Here is a 23324-nt window from a genome sequence, read left to right on the forward strand (position 1 = left end):
GCGGGTCATGGAGCCCGCCCCGACCAGCGAGTTCTGGCTCCTCGGCGCCTCTCGACGGCCAGAGCGCCGCTTCCGGCCCGCGGCGGGGCGGGAGCTTCCGGCGGGGCGGGGGTTGCGTAGCAGCGCGGCGGGGCCGGGCGGGGGGAGGCGGTGGAGGCCGCGGCCGCCCCTCAGCCCCGCGGCGTCCCGGAGCCGGCCCGGGCCCGGGCGGCAGGCGGTACGTGGGGTCGGGGGGCTGTGGGGCGAGGGGGGGCCAGGGCGGGAGCCGGCTGGAGAGCGGCCCGGGGAAGGAGCCGGGCCCGGCGCGGGGGGAGGCCCTTGGGGCTGGGGGCGGCCTTAGGGGCACTAGGGGGCGGGGGGACATGCGGCCCCGGGAGCCATGCGGGGGGGCGGCTGCCGTGGGGAGCACCCGGGGGGGGTCGGCGTCTCGGTGAAGGGCCGTGAGGGTCCCTGTGGCACCCGGGGCCGGGCTGGTAGGAGCCCGGTGCTCCGGGGCTTGTGTAGGGTGGAGGTCGGTTCCGGCGGGGGGAGGGCTGCTGGGGGTGGGCACCGCTTTGGGAGTGGGCGTGAAACCCCCCAGGCCGTGGGGGGAAGTGGGGAGGGGGGAAGAGCCCCGAGGGGGGGGGGCACGGCCCTGGCGCTGCGGGGTCTTTGTGCGCTGTGGGAGCCCGTCCCTGACACCCTCGGCTGCGTCCTGAGGAGAATCTCTTGGCTTTGGCCTCCGGCAGCATGTCGTGTCCCCCCTCCCTCCTCCCACCCTGTCGTCGTCGTGTCCCCCCCCCCCCCCCCCCTCCATCCTGTCCCCCCATTGCGCGTGTCCCCGGCTGCCAGGACCCGAGTGGGCTCGGACACACTTGTGGGGCTTGGCCAAAGGTGGCCAAAAAGGTGGAGTGAAACCCAAAAACCGCTGTGGCCTGCGAAGGTGCCGGTCCCGCCTGAGCACCCAGCGCCGTGAAGACACCCGGGCTTCGCCGGCTGTTCCTCGCCTAGTAGCTTTTGAAGGGAAGACTTTAATTGTGCTGAAAGTTGCTCCGATGACAAATTACTTGCAGCCTCTGGGTGCTGCTTGGCGTGGCGAGGTTGGGGCTGGGGGTGCTGCCGGGTGAGGGGTGGGGAATCCCCTGCGCAGCCCTGGAAGGGGAGCGCCTGTCGCTTCTGACACAGGAATGTGGGGAACGCAGGCAGCTTCCCTCAGCTTCCCTCTTCTCGGAGGCCTGACCTGCGGAGCACATCACAAGCCTGTCTGCCTGTTTGAGGAGGGTAGGAAGTAGAGGGAAGTCGGTAATTAAATGGGATAAGGCTTTATTTGCGACGAGGTTTTGCAGAGCAGGCGATGTCCTGCTGCTTGTCTCGACTGTCAGCACCTGACCTCAGTGGCATCTTGTCTTACAGGAAGGGCCTCAGCCTTTTTTTCGTACAGTTTTAGGTGATAAATGAAAAAATGTACAAAAATACAACAGCATCAGGTAAACTTCTTTGTTGCAATAACGACAAAGCGGCTTTTTGGGGGCTTGGCGTCCTCATGCCTGGTTCTGTGCGGTGGTAACATCCAGGGGTGTTTCTGAGCTGCTTTTATCCTTGTTGCCGAGACCAGCAGATGAAACCAAAACGTCTTTTCAGATCCAGGCTTCCCTGCTGTCAATTTTTGCAATGCTAGAGCGAGCAGAGGAGTTGCAAGAAAAACTTGGATTTGTGTCAGAAGATCTTAAGGTGGCATTTGGGGAAACTATTTTTAGCAGGATTGCGTAACTTAAAAGCTGAGATTTTACCTACTGGGCAAATATTTCTTTCCTTGCGCACGAGGCACTCCAGCATTGCAGCAATCCTGCTGGGAACTCCTCTTGTCCGAGCTTTTCCCCTGGCTGTGGGAGGTGGGGGGGGTGAGGCAAGCGGAGTTCTGGCCGAGGGCCGGAATTCCCGAAGCAAAGTGCCACGGGGAGGCAACTGATGTTTAAATCGCTGGCTTGGTCGTGTTCAGCCTGACGAGGAGGCTGGGAAGCGTGAGGGCCCTCCAAGACTGGAGGGGCTCCGGAGGGACCCTTATTCTTTCTGTTTAAATTAAAAAAATTACTCTGCCTCACCTTTATTTATTATTTTTTTTTTTTCACATGGTTGGAAGACAAAGAAAGGAGCAGTGTGAGGTGCGGTGGTGGTTCTCTGGTCTCGTGACCGACTGCGGACCCTTGTCCGCAGGGGAACGTGTGTCTGCGTCGGAGGCTTGTGTTGCAGGGGGTTCTGCACAGTTTATTCTGCTTTTTAGGAGAGTTGCAAAGGCTCCTCGGGAAACGCAGGTTTCCCTTCTGTGTGGCGGAAGGCCTGGGCTCATGTGTGGAGGAAGAGAAGGTGCCTTCATCTGGGTCTGGAGAGGGGGTGAAGGGCAGGGCACAGCCTCCCACCTCCGTTTTTACCATGCTCATCTTTCCTTCCTCTTTTTTTTTTTTTTTTTTTTTTTTTTGACCCCAAGACCAGATCTGTCCTGTCTGACCTTATGACTCCTGCGTGGCAGTGGCTCTTGGCCCTTGAAGAACGACATTTTAAACTGTAGAAGAGGAAGGGGAAAAGATGGGCCATTGGGAGCGTCTCCCTGAAAAAAGTAAACCCAGCCCAGCCCTGCCTCTTTGCTACTTAGGGAGGAATTCTGCCACAGAAGGTAAATCAAGCACCTCTCAAAATTTTATCCATCTGTGCACAGGGGATGCGTTTAAATCCTTCCTCCACGCACGTGGAGCCTCCGACACGTGAATGGTTAGAGTTACATCAGCAGTTTTCTGGGGTGTTGCTTTATATACACTCGCAGGGCTTTCGGTTGGCTGCTGCCAATAACTTTGAAGTCATTTATCTGAAATCTTTGGTTTTGCTCTGTTAACAAGGAAGGGCTCTGTCTGTCTTGACGGCCCCGCTGTTGCAGCTGACAGCGCAACGTGTACGGCTGTTCCCCCAGCTGGTCACTGCCTGATCTCTCCCCCAGCAGATTTGCCTAGATCACCGTTTAGAGATCGCAGCCTGTGGAGGTTCATAGTGCAGGACGCAGCTCTTGCTCTAAAGCCGTTAAAGGATCTTTGTTGTACACGAATGTCTACAGGGAAATAGCAAGATCTTCCTTAAATTTCAGAGGTTTGACATAAGTCCTGCCAAACTGGCTTAGAAACTGCCCCTGCCTGATTTCTCTATCTCTTTATTTCACTCGGTGCTCTGGAAGAAGGGCAGAGACTGGAATTCCCAGAGCACTCTTGAAAGAGCGAGGTTCCCCGTGACTTGCAGGGAAAGTGCTTTGTTAACGAAACCCACTGATGAGCCTGGAGTTCAGGAAAGGCATCCCAAAAGGCAGCAGAGACAGCTGGAGGCGATGCAAAGTGAGCTTCAAACGGAGCTAAAGGTACAAGCACGCCCGAGTTTCGCTGCTCAGCGGTCTCTGCCTGTGTTTTCTCGCGGATCAGTCGCCTTGGTGACTGGCCAGCTGCTTGTGTGGGCTCCTCGCCGCAGAAAACAGGAAACACTCCTGACTGAATGGGATCCGTGCTGTTCTGCTGCGAGGATGGGATTATTCACCGAGTCTAAAGAGATCCCTCGCATCCAAATGCTTTAGACCGAAGGCAAAAAGCTCTTTGGTCTTCTTGCCTTATGATTTCCACGTGGCAGCCAGCCTGGGCTTGCTCGGTACGGCGGTAGCGCAATCCAAGGTGGGTCTGACCGGGAGCGTGGATGCTTGGCCGACCCGCGTGGGCCAGGCTGCTGAGCTGTGTCAGCGAGGGGCTGCGGGGAGCTGGGACCTCTTGGGGTGCTGCTGGTGGGGGCAGAGGCTCCTGGGTGTCCTCCTGCCTGCCAGGTCTGCCTTCCTGCGGCAGGGACCAGGGCACCACGGCGGCCCCTGCTTAAATCAGCTGCCCAGCGTGATTTCCTTTCGCTTTCCACTGCTGGGGGCGCGGGTAGAGTTGGGAGGGGACAGGCTACGGCCGGAGCGGCGATGCAGGATGCTTTATCTGAGTGTGTGTATTCAGGTGTTTCGCTGGCTGCGACTCGCATCTGCTGTTTCTGGGAGGGGGGGGGGGGGAAACCACCAACCATAAAGTAGTTTAATTTCGGATTTAGGCTTTTCATTTTCTTGGTGCCTTGACACCTTAAGAAACAAGACCGGAAAATAAAATGCTTGGCAGAGCCAGGTAAAGCTGCGCCGTGTGATTCCAGTACGGCCCCAGCTGTTCACAAGCGGGTTGTTCCACTTATCTAAAAAGGGAAGCCCACCTTGCAGACCCTCGTCGTCCTTCTCTGCCTTATCTGTAGCCGTGAACACTCCAGAAAAACCACGTCTCGTGGGCCTGGCGTGTGGACGAGGCCCCATCCCGGTCAGAGCCTGCCGGTGTCCCTGCAGCTCCCCAGCCCGGGTTCCTGCCTCTGGGCTGTTGGTGGCTTCCTCCAGTTTTGCTGCATCTGCCTGTAGACACACTGTGGGCTGCGGCAGCGTGCTGCGCCGCATTCCTCCGTGATTTCTGGGGTTTGTGGGATGTGTCAGAGCTCAGGCAACAGATGGGGAGGGCAGCCAGTGCCTCAGCAGCTGGCGGCTTGAGTAGTTTTTGATGGGAACTGGGACCCCGAGTCACAGGAGCTTGGTTCCTGCCCAGGTCCCTGGTAGGCAGGAGCTGTTGCAGCCGGAGCGCGAGCAAAATAAAAGAGACTTTGCAGCGTCCAAATGCAGCAAGTGGGGAAAAATATTCTAAGCTCGTAGCACAACAAACCCAGGAATGTGTGGCTCTGCCTGGATCTGGAACGTTTCCCTTCTGATAAACTTGGGGTGCGGTTACCTGAGGCTTGGCAGGCTGCAGTTCTGTGCGTACCCCGCTCCCGCGTGTGACAGTGGCAGCCCTCGTGCTGGAGGGGGAGGTCGTGGGGAGGGTCTCGCCCCGGTGCTGCAGCTGGGGGACAGCAGCCTCCACAAGGCAGGCGGGTGTTCAGCCAGGGCAGGAGACAAAAGCACGGGTGTAGCCATGCAAAGGAGTGCGTCCCCCCTCCTGTCCAAGCATTTTTGGAGAAGTACAATGCTGTTTTGTGGAAATCGGCCACAAGGTTTCATTCCCCAACACGGAAGTGGTGCTGACCTTTGAGTCTTCTCCCAGTTATCCCAGCGTCGTTGCATATCTGGGGGGTTTGGTGTGTTATTTCCACCCCTTTGGCAGTCTTGACTGTGGCATCAAAGCCCCTTCACGGCGCTGGAGCTGGAATTCCTGACCTTTGGAAGGCCGTGATCGGAAGAAAGTACAGAAGGGAGGTGACAGGAATTGGGTGGGCAGCTCAGTAGCTCCAGGTCAGGCCACCCTGTCAGAACGTCTTAATAAAGAGCAGACCTCCATGTTCCCAAAACAATGTGTGATTTTTATTTTTATTTTTTAATTATTGTTTTTTTCCCCCCCCCCCAGAAGCTGTTGCCGTGGCTTAGCAACCTGCGGCAACAAACTGCGTTCCCCAAGCTGCTCTGTTGCGCTGCAGAGGCTCGCAGTCCGCTGCCGTTCTGGATCCTCCTCTTCGTAGGGCTGTAGGACTTGCCACAGCGCCAAGGACGTGGCAACCGGGGAGATCTTGTCACGTTCCTTGCGGGCTGAAGGTAAGGGTGCAGGAGCAGGGGTTTCATCTGCTCTGGGGATGTTGCTCCCGCTCATCCTGCAGTTCTGGAAGAGAGCTGCTCTTGCAGTTTTCCAGCTGTGGAATTGGGGATGGGATGGATAAAAGCTGCCTTGTGCCAAGCGAGTGGGCTCTGCTGCAGGCAGGAGGGCTGGGGTACCGCAGAGCTTTGCCTGGGCTGCTTGGCTGTTTTTTCAGATGAGCCTTGCCCGGTCCGAGGAGATAATGCCCTCGCCCCGCGGCTGCGCCCGGGGTTGTCCACCTCCCTGTTAGATCATCCTTCGCTTCTGTAGGCGCGGAGGTGACACTGGCGGCACAGCACGGATGTCACCTTGGTGTGCCAAGAGCCGCTCCGCTTTCAGCAGCCGCCTCAAGGAACTTCCCAAAGATTAGGGTTTGTTTTTTGGGGTTTTTTTGGTTGGTTTTTGGTTTTTTTTGCACTTTCCTTTCTTGTGGTGGCTGATTTCCAGTTCTGCCCCCAGCCTCTTCCACTTAAATCCTTTCAATGCATTAAAAATAGGGAAACGGGATGAGGTTGTTGGGTCACAGTGGGGAGAGACCACAGACCGGCTGGGCTTTTTTGGTACTGGTGGCATCGTTTCACATCGTGGGATTTTCAGGTCCTGCCAGCGTTGGGCACGATGCCTTGGGTGTTCCCGGGACTATCAGTCGGGCTTTAGTGATCCAGAAGAGATTCCCAGCATAAGGAATGGCTTTGCTGGGTGGCAGAGCCCTCTAACCCGATTCTGCAGGGGTTAAGCAATAGGAGCTCCTCAACAGGTTGTTTGTCCTTCCGCCAGCTACCGAAACGAGATCTTTAACATGGGTAGGGCCTCAAGATTGATGTGTTTTCCTCCTATTATACAGCCGAGAATGATTGTTTAACCCCGCTTTCCTTGTGATCTTGTTTGCCTGCGTGTACTTGGGCAAAAGCTTCCTTGACTTGTGACTTCTGGAAAAAGGAATTATTATTTTTTTTTAAATTTTTCCCATTGGGAAGTTTTGTTCCCTGGCTAATTTCAAACAGAAGATCAACACTGGAGGAGAAATCTTTATGGGAAGAGCTGTTGAGATTTTTACTCTCAATGCTTTTGGCTTTTAATTAGCAAATAATGAGTAATATTTTTCTGTGTTTTGCCTGTGGCCTATTGAGTCAAAATAGCCTGTACTAAAACTTTGGGGATTACAGTCAGCCGTTCCTGAAGTCTCTGCTAGGTGGTTAAAACACTTGGAAGAAACACCTCCACCCAAGGAAAGTTTTAGGCCTGGGGGAATATCGATTATTTCAGGTGTGGGAGGGACTGCAGCGAGTGTGCCGAATCTGTCGGGTTTTCTTCCTGCTGAAGGAAACCCGGTTTGGAGAAGGAATGAATTAACTCCTGTCACCATTGTTCCGAAACAAGTACATGAGCTCACCAATTATGTTGAAGCGGGTGGTAACCCTTTAAAGGATTAGTCAGCAAGAATCAGGAGAGTAGTTAGCCTTGGTTAAATCAATCAGACCCAGCTCCTTGCTGTCGTCGTTCGGTCCGAGGCTGGAGAGCAGCGGTGCCGGTCTGCGTGCAGACCTTGAGCGTGTCGTGCTGCCGTATCGCGGAGCGCAGGGGCTTGCTGGGCTCTTCCCCGGAGCTGGAGTTGCTGTTAGGATTGCTTTGCTGGCTTTTCCTGTGAGTGGAGCGTAAATTACTTTAAATTGCTGTCTGCTTCCCCGGGTATGTGCAACAGCAATTAGAGGCCCTGTGCGTTAACGCTGGAGAGGAGCGAACGAGTCACGTTTCAGCTGAGGCTGGCGGAGTGATCAATTTTCTTTTTTTTGGTGGGGAGGGAGTGCTGCTGCTTCATGGTGTCATTAGCGGGGTGGTTAATTATGCATATGCCGAGCAGGTGGTGGTTACTGGTGGTGTGCATGCAGGCAGAACTGGTTTGTTGTATCTCCGGCTCTTCACCGGTTACTCTCGGTGGAGAAACTGAAGTCGGGCAGGTGAAGCAACCGGCCTGGCTTGCAGACCAGCGCTCTCCTCTGCGCCAGCGGTTTTTTAAGATTGTGGCCTGTAGATGTCTCAAACGCACGCAGGAATTCCTGGGAAAACCAGTAAACCATGTGGGCTCATGCCACACATGCAGGCAAGCCAGGTGCCAGCGCAGTGGGAAGAAGCAAAGGAACAGGCAGAGCGATGCCACGAATCTGACCCTGCGGCTGCTGCGTCACCCCTCCGGACCTCGCCGGTAGCGCTGAGCATGGGGACGGTGGGGCTGGGGGTCACCCACGTGGGGTGGACTCTGGACCTCACTTGATTTTGCTCCTGGCTTTTGCAATCGGATCCACTCTGTCGAGCAGCGCGTAACACGGGTGAGCACGGGCTGTGATTTCGTACCAGCAAAGTCAGGGTCGTGACCAGAAAGGCCAGGAAGGTCTGACGCGCATCAAGGCTGTAAACGTGGTCGCTCGGAACGGGCTGGCCAGGTCTGTGGGGCTCGATCGAGCTGGCGAAGCCCCGTGGGGTGAGGGGAGCGTGGTGTGGAAGGTGGGTGGCTCCCCGCCTGTGTCTCCCGAAGCTCAGCGCTTGTTCTCCTCGCTGCCCGCGTGTTCCCGTAACGCACAGCCGCGGTGCTCCCATCCGTGCCCCTTGCCGGGTGTGCAGCCCCGGACGGAGGAGCCGTGGGGGGATGTGGCACTGGTGGTGTTGCCAGAGAAGCTATGGGGTGGATGTTGTGCCAACTCTCCCTCGCCGTTAAATCCTAACGGGGCCCGTGTCTGAGCAGGGAGCTGGTAGTGCCAGATTAGGGCAAAGTTTGGTTTTGTGCTCGGCCTCTGTGCCAGCGAGTGCCCGCTTCGGTTCCCTGCCAGCGCCGGCAGCGCAGGGGAGCTGCTCCGGCCAGGAATGCACAACAGGCACTGGGCTTGTTTCTGTCCTGCTGTGTTTAGAAACTGGGTCGCTGGACATCTAGGTCAGGCAGAGGGGCTTCTAGCCAGCTTTAGATTATGCTGCGTGTTTGGATTCGATATTGTTCTTGTTAATCTTCCTGCTCTTCCTTTCTGGGGTGACGCTGGGGCTGTTCACGCTGGCTGATGGGTCCCCGGTGCCCCACAGCTGCTGGGTGGCTCTGGCCCTGGAGCAGGGTGGCCTGTGCTGGGCGCTCACCTCGAGGACGTGGCTTGCAGCAGCCCAGCAAGTTTGCCACATGTGCTCTAAAGTGCCCAGACGTCAGATGCCAGGGGCCGTAGCGAGCGGTGCTGGCAGGAGGGCAGGCAAGTAACCACCCGGGCTTGGCCAGCGGCCGCCGGCCAGCTGGGCTGCACGAACTGGGTCACTCGCAGGAGAGCGACAGACCGTGGCATCTCTGCGCGCTGTGGCTGGGCTGGTGAATCCTCTCCGTCCTACGGGAACAGGCTGCTGTCACCAGAGCCAGCCCTGGCTGCTGACCTGAGGGGTTTCCTGTGAAACTTGCACCGTGTCAGGTCAGTCGGGAGCCGCTTTAAAGCCGCGAGGTGCGGACGTGGGGCCAGCTTCAACACCGGTGACTCTTCCATCTTCCGTCTGCTCGTCGGACCGGTGATCCGGCTGAGCACAGCCCTTTCGCCTGCGTCCTGGCGCCAGCCTGATCCCAGCGGAGCAGCCTCCTCACCTGGCTGGGGGGCTGGAGCCCAGCAGGTGCCTTCTGCCAAGCGCTTGAGCCAAACGCCAGCCCCCCAGCAGAGGGGGGGGGGGCTCCCTCCTGGGTGCCCACAGGGTGACAGGCTGTCTCGGGTCTTCTGCTGTCCCACCGGCGGTGCGTGACAAGCCTCTTTTCTTGGTGTGATCTGAACTCCTGGCAGTGGAGACCAGCTTACCTGGATGCAGGTCCTGAACGCTGGTAGCCAGTCACTGCAAAATTCTGACTTTTTTTTTTTTCTTTTTTTTCTTTTTTTTTTTTTTTTTTTTTTCAGTTTTTGGGTGACTTTCCCACCCCCCACCCCGTTGGAAACTTTCCAATGTCACCGAGGCTGCTTCAGAAACCGTGCAGCGCCCCGGAGATGTTCCGTATTTACTCACAGCAGGGAAACAGAGACAACAAAGCGTGGTGCCCCAGAACACACACAGTGCAAACCAGTGAGAAGATCGCTGGTGTCCTGGCTCCCATGCTGGGCTTTAACTGCTACAGAACAGCCCCTCTTGCATCCATATGTTGTTTTCTCTCCCTTCCCTCCCCTCCCCCCCGTTTTCTGGTTTTAATTCTATTTCTTTTGGCTCACAAAGCTGATGAAATTAGGAAAGATTATTAAAACCACCATTGCTCACAGAACAGGTTTCTTCCGAGCTATCCCAGCTGCAAAGCGGCTCAGTATCTGTTGGCAACACTTATATTGGAATTAATGAGAAAATGGTGTCTTTTTTTTTTTTTTTTTTTTTCCCTGAGAACCAAGCAAAGCCTGGTGCCGGAGACTTCCAGCACAGGCTAATTAAGTTTGATTTGTTTTGTTTGTTTGTTTTTATTTTTTTTAAGGGATTCTGTCTGGTCTTCTGTATTTTCACAGAAGGGATGGGCTTCCCTAGTGAACTGGCACCAGATACTGGCGCAGGAGAGGGGCTGGCTGCGTGGATCTGCTGCTAGAAGGAGCGCAGGCAGCAGAGCTGGCAGATGCTGCCAGGGGCTGGTGTCCCCAGGGAGGAGCTGGACACCTTGTGTTTGAAGATGCGACCCTGGGGTGGTTGCTGCTCATCATCCAGTCCTTGGCTCTACTGACCATTGTGCTCTGATTTTTTTCCAGGCGTATTTTTTGCCATGTGTTTAGTAGGTAGGTGCTGGCTCCGCTCCGACGATCGCATTGTTCTCGCTGTTGTTTTTTTTTGGTTTTGTTGTTGTTGTTGTTTGCCTTGGACCAGGTTGCTTTATCTGGGTGAGCTCTAGCTGCGAGTGCAGAGTCATCCCTGTCGCCCGTTCGCTTGGCGCAGCGGTGTGGGTTGAGGTGGGTGGTGTGGGTTGAGGTGGGTCGGTGTCTCTTTCAAACCTTCGCCTCCTCAGGCTCTGGGGGCCTGGGGGGGGGGAGGTTTGTAGCCAGCACATCGTTCGTGTGGGTGAAACTCATTTCCCTTCCGTGCTGGTGTCTGCCTCTGCGCTGATCCTTGCTCGCATTGCTGACACTCGTACTCATCAGCTCCTGGGAGCTGAGTCAGTGTCTCCCGACAGCCTGGCACGTGGAGCAGGTGGAGGTGTCTGCTCCTGCCCCGGGACCCACAGCCAGGTCTGCACTGGTGAGAACTGGTGAGATCTCATGGAAGATGCTGCTTTCCCAGCAAATCTCTCTAGGGCCAGGCCCTTTCCAGGTTGCTCTGGATCCTTGCCCAGGTGTGCTTGTAGCCCCAAACAGCTGTTGACCGAGGAGAGCTGGCTGCGTGGGTGAGGAGGAGCGTGGAAGTACAACCCTGCGAGCTCCAGATGAATCAGCCTCCCTGTGCCGGTGGAGTGGGGAGCTCCTCTGGAGCCAGTAGATGCTGGCTTGCTCCACAGACTGTGCCTGGAGCAGTCAACTAGGCAGAAAGCTTGGCTCAGCCGGAGTGTCTGGGATCCAGCAGCTCGAACATATTGTGGCAAAAAGGAGGGAACATGTGAACATGTGCTTTGGGGGCTGTGGAACAAATCCATGGGCTCCCATGCAGACATTTTAATACTTTTTTTTTTTTTCTTCCCCCCCCCTCCCCCAAGGAGGAGGGGGAGCTTTTTGAAGCCATTAATTTCCCTTTTGTCAACAGAAAAAATTTTATCAGCAATGAATTTTCCTCTGCGGGCAGGAACAGCTAGTTATTGTGCTGGAAGACAGCACAATAACACCGTGGAAATCTTATCTGTGTGGTTGCTGCTAAGATGAAAGAGGGGCAGATGTGCTTTGGGTCAGAGGAGCCCCAGCCTTGCTCGCTGTGATCCCGCACGGCCGTTTGAAGGGCAGAGGGAAGCTCCTGCCGGGCAACTCGAGTGAAACCCCTTTTTTTTTTCCCCAAATTTGGAGCAAAACTGCAATGCGTGGTGCAGGTAGGAATGACTGTTCTGTGACCAGAGTAGGGGAAGCTGATGGCGATGGGTCTGCCTTAGCTCTCAGGTGTCGTATTTGTTTATTTAAACGGTGGGGTTGTGGGGAGGGTGGAAGAGCAGCACAAGCTGGGGGTTGAGGTGGGGTGCTGGCCCCTCGGGAGCTGGGGGATCCCTGCTGTGGGGATGTGACAGGCTGCCCTCGCTAGGGAGTGAGTTGTTGCCTTCCTCTTCCCTCTCCTCTACTTCCCCAAGGGCTTATTAGGAACCTTTGTCTGAGCTGGTGGATGTTGAGGAGGCTTTGGGTAAGGGTAGGAATGTCAAAGCGCTTTTGACTTGTTAATTACTGATCCTCTCTGATACCATCCAGCCCTTGTTGCTATGTAGATCTCCTGTGTTGAGCAGTGTGCAGGCACTCGGGAGTCCCCAGGCCAAGAAGATGACAATCTACAAAGATGAGGCAGGAGCCTGATGACGAGGAAAAGCTGGGGGGAAAGTGGCTTATCCCAGCTTTTCTCTGTAATTTGGGCTAAACCCCAGTTCTGTGCCTGGCCTCTGATCTGTGCGAGCTTATCCCTTTTCCCTGCCCAGCCCTCGGGATGGTGCTGGGGTCGGGAAGCTGCGCAGGATGGGGAAGCTCGTTTGCTAAAATCGGGTATAATCGGAGGTGGCGGTTGCCGTTTCCTGCGGTAATTTCCTGTAACAGTGGGTTTGTCTGGGATCCTGCTCAGCCTTTGCTCCCCTGTACTGCGTCTTGCCTGTGTTGCAGATGGTTTGGCTCGACTTCCCCGCTGTATCCAAGTGCCTCCACCAGCCCTTTCAGGAAAGGTATTTTTCGAAGCCCTTTGTGCTTCAGTTCAGCACATGACGGATCCCTGCAGCCCGTGAATCATCGCCCATGCCGAGCAGTGCTGCGCAAGTAGGGCTCGCTCCTATTAGCGATGCGATATCCTCTTTGGGGCCATCCTGCAGGTTGCTGAGCCCGGGGAGGAATGTATCCAGTATCCTGCGGGGCCAGATCATTAATTCATCCCTGGATCTAGCAGGATTGGGTTGCCAGCTCCATCTCGCTGGAGCATTTGCAGATGCTTTCAGCTCTCCCGTTTCTGCTTCGCGATAGCGACAGGGTGCTGCTTGCTTCAGTGTGCTGGCAGAGCCCCGCTGATGATCTCTGGCAGAAGGGGGAAACAGCTGGGTCGAGGAAGGAGAAGAACTCGGAGGCACTGGGACTTGTGCAGGTGCTGAAATGTTTTTGGAGGAAGGTTTGATGTGGCTTCTGTTTGGCAGATGGCGAGGCTGGTTTTCAGTGCTCGTCTTTTGCCCTCCGCTTGGCTCTTTCCTGGGTGGATGCGAAGACGTTTGCCCAGCTGTTTGCTGGAAAAGGATGGTGCTGGAATTTGGAGGCTTGGATGCAAAAGACAAAGCAGAGGTGCTGGGGAGCGTGGTTCTGAGGCAGCAGTGCCCAGCGCCGGCCCGCTTTGCTACCCTGGTGCCTGTGCAGGAGTAGGTGCTGTGTCTCCCGAGCAGAAGGAGAGGGCAGGCAGTTCGTGGAGCTGCTCACGCATCCGGAGATGCATTGAGACACCAGGGCATGAACCTGAGCGTGGAGCGACAGCGAAGGTGGGAACGGTCCCAGCAGGAAAGCGAAGCACCTCTGTGGTGGGGGCTAGCAGGCTGTGTGGGTGCTGTGGCTCTGCTGGCAGCCTGGAGCTGTTGTGCTGGGTCTTCCACATCCACGTTTGCCCTTCCAGGTGGTTTGAACCCGATTTAAATGCGTTGGAGGTGCTGAGACTTGCAGTGTGAGTGGCTGCTGTAGGGATGGGAAGGAATTTGGGTCCCTTCCCAGTGGAGGAGAGCAGCACGTGTCCAAAGGCAATGGGAAGGTTTAAGAGCAACCGATACTAGTTTCTTGGAGATCCCTTCTCCCTGCAGCCGTTAATCTCGTTATCTGAATTGCAAACTCTGACACAGGGACTTTCCCCTCCCCAGCCTCTGTCAGAGGAGTCTGTCTGTGCCCGCTCTGCGGTAGCAGAGTATCCATACGTACGTGTGGAGCTGATTTATTATCCGACTTCCAGTGTCCAGCAAATTATTAAAAGTCCGTCCCTGCTGCCCTTTGACTTGAGGAGGGTCACAAAGACCAACCGTGCAGCGATTGCGTTACCTGCAGCCTCCCGTGCTGTCCATCCATCGCCTTCTCCCGTGCTGCTCCCCCCCGTCGGCTCTGCTGGCCACGTCTGTCTGGAGCCAAAGCTCCTTGGGCTGCGAAGAGCTGGCCGGGGCATATGTGGCGTCGTGCAGGCAACTTGGCCGAGGTGCAGGAGCTTGGCACCGCTGGCCACATCTGGCTGCGTGGCCACATCTGGCTGCGTGGCCACATCTGGCTGCGGAGCAGCAGCAGAGCCAGTTCCTACCTGCCCTCCAGAGCAAGCCGATGCTCCTGGTGTTTGTGCAGCTGGAAGTGCTGCCGTGCCGCCGTCTCCTCGCGGCGTGGCCGGTGGCTTTGGAGCCTCACGCAGTGTCCGCGTGTGCCCTCGCACCCCTCCTGGCTCCTTGTTTGTGTTTGGGGTGGGGGCTCCTTTATCTGGAGTCAAGTGCGGTGTGTGTCTGGGGGGCTGTGGCGGTTTATCACCAAGTTTGGTGGTGGTGAGAAGGGAAGAGGAGGAGCTGGCTCCCCAGTGCAAGCCGCAAAGGAACCAGTAACTGCCGGGGTGTGCTGGGGCAGAGCTCAAGGTCGGCCCCTGGCAGGCAGCGTGAGAAGCTGGTGAACAGTGTTCCCTGGGAATGCCGTCCTCGGCGGGGGGGGGGGGGGGAGGGGGACTGGGTTCCTGGGGCTGTTCTTGGTGCTGCGCACCCTCTGTGCTGGGAGCAGGAGCCCCCCTCTAGCGAGGTCCTCGTCCAGGCGCTGGCGCACATCCCCCTGCTGAGCCCACAGGACTGTGCTCGCTCTGCAGGGGTGCACCTGCGTGGTCCTGGGCTCTCCCAACCAAACACAACTGTGCAAACCACCCCCCACCCCAAAACCCCAAAACCCAAACCCCAACAACCACCGAGCAGAAGAACTGCAGCAGGATTCTCCCACGTGCGTGGGAGGGAAGCAGTGCCGGCAGCGCATCGGAACGGAGGAGCAGCTCAGCACACACAAGCGGGTGTGTTTGCTTCCCTCAGCACCCTCCTCCGTACCGCGCTCGGCTGTGAGCTCCCGCCGTGCCTGCGGCTACCGCAACTGGTCACACTGGGAGGAGAGAGCAGGAACTTGGGAACCAGGATGCTCTGAGGGCCGGGATCTGCTCTGTCCGGACACCACGGGATGCTCAGCTGCTCCTCACCGCTGTTCTTTTTTTTTTTTTTTTTCCCCTCCGCAGGGTTCTGGCATCAGTGATGAGCGATGGGGTATGATGTAGCACGTTTTCAGGGGGATGTTGATGAAGACCTTATATGCCCCATCTGCAGCGGGGTCCTGGAGGAGCCAGTTCAGGTAGGTTTCTGTCTGAGCACTGACTGTGGCTACTGAAAGCCTCCGATTGCAGCTCCAGACTTCTAGATGTCTTGATCAGATGCTGGGCGCCGCACACAGCGTGTGCATTAGGTGAGCTCAATGGATTCTTAACTTTCCTACTAATGGTTTAAGGCAACAGCACGGGTAAGGAAGCAGCAGCACCAGGGATAAAAGTCTGCGGTTGCGGGGGTTCTGGTGGAAATGAGCTCGAGTCCTGGGTTTGGAGGATGCCCTGGCGGGGGAGGAAAGAATAAGCTCGTGTAGCAACAGGTTTCCCTTACGCTCTCATTTCTTACTCCCTCCTTAACTCTACCAAAGCTCAGTGCAGCTGCCTACCAGTGGTGGTGTCCCAAGGCAGAGATGGCAGCAGCTGTGCTAAAACTTGGCCCTTGCTTACAGCTTTGCGCTTGCTTGACTCTCTCCGCTTCCCTGCGCACGTGCTGCTTCCAGGCTACACAGCTGATCCGTTTTACTCGCTGTTGGGAGCCTGGCTCAGCTCCTACCACCACACGTAGCTTGGAGGATGGACAGACCACAGCCCTGGTACCGGCACGCTGCTCTGCCCGGGCCTGGCACAGCCGGGTTGTTTGGATCCTCCAGCTTGCTCTGCAGCTTGTGCAGCCGCTCAGGGAATGTGGAGCTGCTGCTTCCACTCCTCCCTCCGCTCCCTGTGAAGCAGAAGGGCTGTTGGACGGGGCTTTCCCGTGTGGTTTGGTACTGCGAGCTCTTCCAGCGCGGCGTCCCTCCGGAGCACTGCGTGGTCTCCGGTCCCCCTGTACCTCTCGGTGCTGGAAGGACTATATTCATCACTGTGTCTTGCAAAGCCCCATTACTTGGGGGGAAATTAAAAGGGGGCTTTTAGCCCCCTTGCCAGTGCTGACTGGAGTGGAGCAGAGCTGCCTTCTGCGTGTGACTTTGTCCCCCTGCCCCTTCCCCTCAGGGTCTGCGTGCCACCAGAGCCGTGGGCTGGGTAACTCGCCACCCTCTGCATAAATCCAGCTTCATTTGAAGTAAAAAAGGATTAAAAGAAAACTGAGCTAATCTGAAATGTGTGGATAATTATTGCAGTTTCATTGCTTAATAATAAACTGCATCACAAAAGCTGTGATTTGTGCCGTGCTGGCAAGCTGCTCCGTGGGGATCCCGGCGAGGCTGGGGCTGTGTGCCACAGCCCTCCCTGTGCTGATGGGCTGGGGGTGTTTGGAACCACAATCTATTGTAGTTAAAATTGTGTTGTTAGCACCTTCGAGCTACGCTAATCTGTTGTGTCAAACAAGCTTTGATATTTTTTTTTTAATTTTTTTTTTAAAAAAGAAAATAATCTGTCAACATATGAATGGGCCATCACGTAAATCAGAGGGAAAGTTGCAGCTTGCTTAAGCAGGTTTATTTAAATCTCCTTTTGAGAATGTGATATCACAAACTCCCTTGTTCCCAGGCTTTTCTCGAGCGCGTTTAGCAGCCTGGTGGTTGTGTGCCAGCCCTCCCGCTCCTGCCAGCGCCGCAGGAGCTCAGAGCTGGGCACAAGCCTTGGTTTGAAGGGGGCAAATTTCTGAGGATTTTTAACTTGTTCCTCCCTCCCAGTGAGGTCCCTCTGCCTGCTCAAAGCAGGGATGCCTCCAGTGCCATCTCGGAGGGCTCAGGGGCCGTATTCATCCCCAGGATTCGAATATCTCCACAGATGGAGATTCCCCAGGGCCTGTCCCTGTGTTCTGGGCGTGGAGTGACTCCCTCTCCGCAGTATCCAGTGAAACGGGTTTGATTTATCGTCTGTCACATCCCCAGTCCGCATTTGGTGATGCTGGGATATCCAGATCGCGAAATCTCAGCCAGGGTGGGCACAGGCTCGAAGGGATAAAATGCCAGGAGGGGAGCAGAGGGACCCAGCTCTGTGGAGAGCCGAAGCCTGGGAGAGCAGGACTTGAGGAAAACACGAGGGAGAGGAGCGGCTGTCGCTGTGCCGCAGCCCGGCACACGCTGCCGTGTCTGACACGGGCTCGGAGACACCGCGCTGTGCTGCTCGGCTCGAGCTGCGTCACCGCAGAGGCTGCACGAGCTCCCGAGATGGTCCTGTAGCTTGAAAAGGTGAATCCTGATTCGGCGTACGCCCTGCACTCATTGCCTGCCTTTGGCGGCTGGTCCAAGGCACCGAGGGAACAGTTTGTAAATCATCTTAGCTAACCCTGAACGCGTCTGACCTTCCTGGGACTCGGAGTTTCTGCTCCGTGGAAGAAAGCTCGGCGTTGTCCGAAGAGCTGGCGTCTGTCCTGCTCCCCATCCCCAATCTTGATACTCCTTCAACTGCGCTTGAACGCAAGAGCAGAGCCCAGCTGTGTAAATAACAGTGAAGTAATGTTCTCATCTGCCCTGGAAAAATGTTTAAATTTAGAATCCTGATCTGTCTTGGCCTCTCAGGTCCTTCCAGGAGGCAGCGTTACCTGGGACGGAGCAGAGCCACTGCTCTGGGGGGTCTGTGCCCTGTCCCAGGGAGCTGCTCTGCTTACGAGAGACCACGTGTCTGGGGGGAAAAGCACCTTGGTGGGGTGGGCACACAAATTAAAACCGGAGGAGGACGAAGGTGTGGGGACTGTTTTTCCAAGGGAAGGGGAGGATGGTGCTGCGGCAGCGCTTCTGGCGTTGTAGGGGAAGGTGCCGTGCACGGCTGTGGTCTCTACAGCTCTGCCTTTTGGTGTCTCGTTCCCCTGCGTGGGCATGGTGCCTGCTTTTGTAACAGAGGTGCCTCTTCCCTTTGCTTTCCTCCCCCAAGGCGGCACGTAGCTGCTGCGGGAACCTCAGAAGGCTGAGAGCTTTTCTCTGGCCAAGGTTGTCCTCCAGGCGTGAGCCGGCGGGTGGGAGTAACGCGTGGCTGTTCTCTGCCCCTCCGCAGGCTCCTCACTGCGAGCACGCCTTCTGCAATGCCTGCATCACCCAGTGGTTCTCCCAGCAGCAGACGTGCCCCGTGGACCGCAGCGTCGTGACGGTTGCCCACCTCCGTCCCGTCCCGCGGATCATGCGTAATATGCTCTCAAAGCTGCAGATCACTTGTGACAACGCTGTTTTCGGCTGTACGGCGGTTGTGCGACTTGACAACCTGATGTCTCACCTCAATGACTGCGAGCACAATCCCAAGCGCCCGGTGACTTGCGAGCAGGGATGCGGGTGAGGATGGCCTGGGGGGCTCTGCCGCGGAGGGTGGGCAGAGCAGGGGCCACGGGCTTGGAGAGGGAACCCGGGGTTGGGTGCCTGGCACCTTTTGGCCCTCTGGGTGCAGAGCTCCAGGGGTGGCAGGGCTTTGAAGGCCTGCGGAACGGCTCGGGAAGGATGGTCAACCCCATTTCTTTTTAAACTTGGTTCGAAGCCCCTGGCTCTTCAGCTTGTTGCTGGGGCTTAGGTATCAACGGGATGCTGGAAACGGGGTGCTGGAGCCTTTGTGAATCCACCCAGAGCTACTCCAGCCCCCTGGGAAAAGTTCCAGCGTGAGCTCTGCTCCCTCCTAAGTGTTGCCCAAAGCCGGGAGCGCTGGGTCTGGCCTTGGCACCTGTGCTCTCGCTGTCGACGTCCTTCCCACTCACGTGCCATAAGCATCCAGCCAGGTGGTGACTGACTGGTGGCTTGGAGACTATCAGATCTCCGCGGATGAAGTCAGAGACTGGATCAGGCCCACGGGCTGCCTAGTGTGGGACCTGGTTCCGAGCCCCGAGCGCTTTGGAGGAGGAAAATCCCCGTTGCTTGCCAACCTGGTGGTGGTTTCTTCCCCAGACCATTTGGCTTGGCCACGAGACCTGGCAGGGATCAGGCTTTCCTACACCGCGCGGAGGTCGCGGCGCTGGGCTTCCCGGGGTCTTGGCAAGTCCTCCAGGACTGAATTTGTTGTGGAGACTGTTGATGTGGTTATGCCAAGTACTCTGGTGTGTAACTTTCCCTAACGTGAGGCCTCCCACCTTTTTTTCTTTTTTTTTCTTTTTTTTTTTTTTTCTTTTTTTTCTGTAACGCTCCGCAGCTTGGAAATGCCCAAAGATGAGCTGCCAAACCACAACTGCATCAAGCATTTACGATCCGTGGTGCAGCAGCAGCAGACGAGAATCGCCGAGCTGGAGAAGACCTCGGCAGAGCACAAGCATCAGCTGGCCGAGCAGGTGGGTCCATGCGCGCGAGGGGCCGGCTCGCCTGCTTGGGCCCCCCAAAAGTTTTGTGGATGAAGAAAACTGCTGCGGAGCTGCCCCAGCTGAGCGCGGTCGGGGCCTCTGCTGCTGCTCAGCACCTCATCCAGCCGCTGGGATGGTGGCTGAGCCAGCGGGCAGCAGGGACGTGGTGGGCTCTGGCCTTGCGACGTGCAGCCACGGTGCTGAGCCCCTTGTGCCAACGGTGCTGTGTCCTGCCTCTTGCAGAAAAGGGACATCCAGCTGCTGAAGGCCTACATGCGCGCCATCCGCAGCGTCAACCCCAACCTGCAGAACCTGGAGGAGACCATCGAGTACAATGAAATCCTGGAGTACGTGCTGGTTCTCGCGCTGCTCGGGGAGGAGCTGGGGGGCTTCCAGCTTCGTTGGGGTGGGATAGGCCGAGAGGGGGTGAAGCGCCTTCTGAGGCGGAGGCGCGGTTTGAGCAGAAAACGCTTCGCAGAAGCGCAGGGGCAGGTAGTTGCGGGGTGTTTGTGCTGGGGAGCGGCGCGTGAGCTGCTTGCACAATGGCTTGGGAGCATTTTTAGTTTTCCACCTGCATCCTGCCCGGGAGCAGGAAGCTGCCAGATTCCTTCCTCCTTCTGAGAAAGGCCGGAGGAAGCAGCTTCTCATCCCGTCCCTTCTGTGGGTAGCAGAGCTGAACACCGCAGCCGGGTCTTGTGGGGGTGAAACAGTGGAGGGAAGCGGGGAAACGGAGGCATTCCCCATCCAGCCTGGCTCCCGCGCACGGAGCACTTCCCCGATTTTGGTGGGAGCCACCACACGGCACTGACCGCTTTGTCCCCCCGTGTCCCTCACCAGGTGGGTCAACTCCCTGCAACCGGCCCGGGTGACGCGGTGGGGCGGGATGATCTCCACGCCGGACGCGGTGCTGCAGGCCGTCATCAAGCGCTCGCTGGTGGAGAGCGGCTGCCCCACGTCCATCATCAACGAGCTGATCGAGAACGCTCACGAGCGGAACTGGCCGCAGGGGCTGGCCACGCTGGAAACGCGCCAGATGAACCGGCGGTACTACGAGAACTATGTGGCCAAGCGCATCCCCGGCAAGCAAGCCGTGGTGGTGATGGCCTGCGAAAACCAGCACATGGGCGAGGACATGGTGCTAGAGCCGGGACTGGTGATGATATTTGCACACGGAGTGGAGGAAATTTAAAGATTTGGGAAGAGCAACGCTTCGTGCTGACGAGGGAGAGGAGGGGGAAGGTGCAGAGGCGGAGGCTGGGGGGAGCCGGTCAAAGCTGCTGTTCCCCCAGTCGCTGACGTGGTTTTTTTTTTAGGGCGCTGCTCCCTCGAACCTCTCGCTTGCCGGCTGAAATGATTAAATGCCTCCGGTAAATACTCCTCACACACTCGGCCCAGCGGTGGGCACACACTGCAGCCCCCTCCACGTTTGCCCCTTGCAGATCAGCTTCCCCGTTCGATGTCTTTTCAAAGGAGAAGAAGGAGCAAGCGCTCCGCACGCACTGCCAGACTCCTGGACCCATCCTGCCTTTTGGTGCTGGTGCCTCTCCCAGAGCTACTGCTCCCGCCCGGACCCAAAGGCCCAGCTCGGCTCTTGCCATGGACCGACCCCCCCGGCAGCTCTCGCCTCTCCGGTGGCCGAATCCTCCTCCCTGGGCTTCTTCTGGATTTTCCGCCTCGCTCTCCGGTGTCTCTGCCGCTGGCTCCCCCCAGCCTCACCTCCGCCCGTGCCCCACGGCAGCAGCGGGGTCGGCTCCCCCCAGCCGGGGGGCTGGGGAAGGGGCTTGGCCAGGGGCGTCCCCAAAGGGGGCACCGTCAGCATCGCCCCCAGCACCGTGCCTGAGCCTGATTCCCCCCTGGAGCCAAACCAGCCGTGGCCGAGCCCCCCAGCACCCACCGAGGGGACATGGGGCATGGGGGGCCCAGGCTGGCACGGCACCCCGCCGCCCTCGGACCCCTCTCTCCTTGCATGCCCCAGCCCCTCTCCTCCCCGGGAGAGGCCGGACCCCCCCGCTCGCCCCCCAGCTCGCAGCCCCCCTGGGTGTCTCCCACTGTCCCCCAAGACACCATCCTGCTCCGTGTTTGCCAGCGTTTGGCTCCGCTTTCTCTGCTGTTACTGGTGGTCCTTTACCAGACCCTCGTGACTGTGCTCTGTATTTTTTTATTGTCTTTTTTTTTATTATTTTATTGTCCTTTTTTTTTTTTTTTTTTTTTTTTTTTCTTTTTTGGCCTTTTCTTATTTCCGACCGCCTCCTCCACCCCCCTTTTTATTTTATTTTTGAAGTACCATGGACAGGCACCACGTTTACTTGTTGGGAACTTAATTTATTTGCATTTGTTTAATTGGTTTTTTTTTACAGTACTTTCTCCTCCGGTGCCTGTACCGCTGGGATCCAGCCGCGGCTCAGGCCGGTGCCCGGTGGGGCTGGCGGGAGGCCGGGATCGAAGTGATCAATAAACAGCGTTCTGGTTGCTTTAGGGGGGTCTCGGCGCCTTGGGGGGTTGTGCCAAGAAGCATATGGGGTCGTCTGACAAAGGGGGTCCAGTCCCCTGTGAAAAATACAGGGGGTTGGCGGGGGGGGGGGGGGCTCTTCCCCATCCCAGGGAGCTTGGGGGGGTCCTCCTCCAGCCAGGGGATTTGAGAAGGTCTTCCCCATCCCGGGGGTTTGAGGGGGGGGGGTCTTCACCAGCTGGGAGATTTGAGGCGATCCTCCCGCTCCCAAGGGGTTTGAGGGGGGGTGTTTTCCTCATTTGGGGGTTTTGGGGGGATTCTCTCCATCCCGGGGGGTTGGGGGGGGGGGTCTTCCCCATCTCAGGGGTTTTTGGGGGAGTCTTCCCTATCAGGAGATTTGAGGGGGTCCTCCTAATCCCAGGGGGTTTGAGGGGATCGTCCCTATCCCAGGGAGTTTGAGGAGGGTCTTCCCTATCTGGGAGTTTTTGAGGGGGTCCTCCTAATCCCGGGGTGTTTGGGGGGGGGGGGGATGTCTTCCCCATCTGAGGTTTTTGGGGAGGTCCTCCTAATCCTGGGGTTTGGGGGGATCCTCCCAATCCCAGGGCGTTTGAGGGGGGTCTTCCCCATTTGGGGTTTTTGGGGGGGTTCTCTCCTTCCCAGGGGGTTTGAGGGGGGTCTTCCCCCATCTGGGACATTTGAGGGGATTGTCCCCATCCGAGGGGGGTTGAGAGGGGTCTTGCCCATCAGGAGTTAAAGGGGGGCCTCCTAATCCTGGGGGTTTGGGGGGGATCCTCCATATCCCATGGGGTTTGAGGGGGGTCTTTCCCATCTGGGAGTTTTGAGGGGGTCCTCCTTATTCTGGGGGTTTGATAGGGGGTCTTCCCCATCCAGGTGTTTTCAGGGGGTCCTCGTAATCCTGGGGGTTTTGGGGGGATCCTGCCCATCCCAGGGGGTTTGAGGGGACCTCCCCATCCCGGGGGGGGCCGCGCGTTGGCCCCGGGGTCCCTCTGGCTCTTTGTGCCCTGCGATCAATCCCCGCCTTTCCCAGGCGCTGCTGCCGCGACCCCCCCGGGAGGGTCGGGCCGGCCACGGGGGTCCCGGGGGGGGTGGGGTCTGTTGAGGGTCCCGGGGGGGCTCCAGCCGCTGTTCCCGGCTCTGCAACCCCCTTGACGTGATCCCCCAACAGGACTGCGCCCGCCCCCCAGCCCCGCTGCTCCCGCCGTTAAAATAGCTACGGGGGTCTGAACGCCCCCGCGCGTGCCCCGTGCCCCACCCGCGGCCCTGTTCGCGGCGACCCCGTGAGCCCCCAGCAAAAGCAGAGGCAGCGTCACGGACAGGATTCGAACCTGTGCGGGGAAACCCCATTGGATTTCGAGTCCAACGCCTTAACCACTCGGCCACCGTGACTCCCGCGCCACCCTGCGCAGCGCTCCGCCTAGACCGGGCCCCGCCGCCGCCCGCCCGCCCACTCCGGCCCGGTGACCTCACACCGGGACCCCCGCCGCCGCCCCGGGGCCCCCCCGCCGGGCCCCCTGCCCCGCGGGGCGGGGCATCGCGCAGTGCCGGGGCGGAATCGGCAGGGGGCGCTGCGGCCCGGCCGCGCCGGTACCGA

The 23324-nt window shown here is 57.8% G+C and overlaps 1 protein-coding gene and 1 non-coding gene across 9 annotated transcripts; one reads left to right on the forward strand and one right to left on the reverse strand.

The window, feature by feature from the left end:
• The first annotated feature begins 124 nt into the window (after nucleotides 1-124).
• RNF41 (ring finger protein 41) lies at nucleotides 125-21738 on the forward strand. 8 transcript variants are annotated; one of them, XR_005831503.1, is made up of 8 exons: nucleotides 125-217; nucleotides 2470-2650; nucleotides 14985-15097; nucleotides 18006-18277; nucleotides 19119-19254; nucleotides 19507-19610; nucleotides 20101-20630; nucleotides 20734-21738. XR_005831503.1 is itself a non-coding variant. In XM_040618805.1 (8 exons), exons 4-8 carry the CDS (start codon nucleotides 15008-15010, stop codon nucleotides 20450-20452), a joined length of 954 nt encoding a protein of 317 aa, XP_040474739.1. In that variant the 5' UTR covers nucleotides 125-217; nucleotides 2470-2650; nucleotides 5412-5596; nucleotides 14985-15007; the 3' UTR covers nucleotides 20453-21738. The 8 variants fall into 8 exon arrangements, 7 of the variants coding, with proteins under 7 accessions (XP_040474739.1, XP_040474737.1, XP_040474740.1 ...); XM_040618805.1 differs by adding an exon at nucleotides 5412-5596 and having other exon boundaries at nucleotides 20101-21738; XM_040618803.1 differs by having other exon boundaries at nucleotides 20101-21738.
• A 1299-nt stretch (nucleotides 21739-23037) lies between these two features.
• TRNAS-CGA lies at nucleotides 23038-23119 on the reverse strand. Its single transcript has one exon. It is a non-coding gene; the product is annotated as a tRNA-Ser (tRNA).
• Between the last annotated feature and the right edge of the window lie 205 nt (nucleotides 23120-23324).

This window comes from Falco naumanni, chromosome 20 (genome assembly GCF_017639655.2).
Source record: "Falco naumanni isolate bFalNau1 chromosome 20, bFalNau1.pat, whole genome shotgun sequence".
NCBI lineage: Eukaryota > Metazoa > Chordata > Aves > Falconiformes > Falconidae > Falco > Falco naumanni.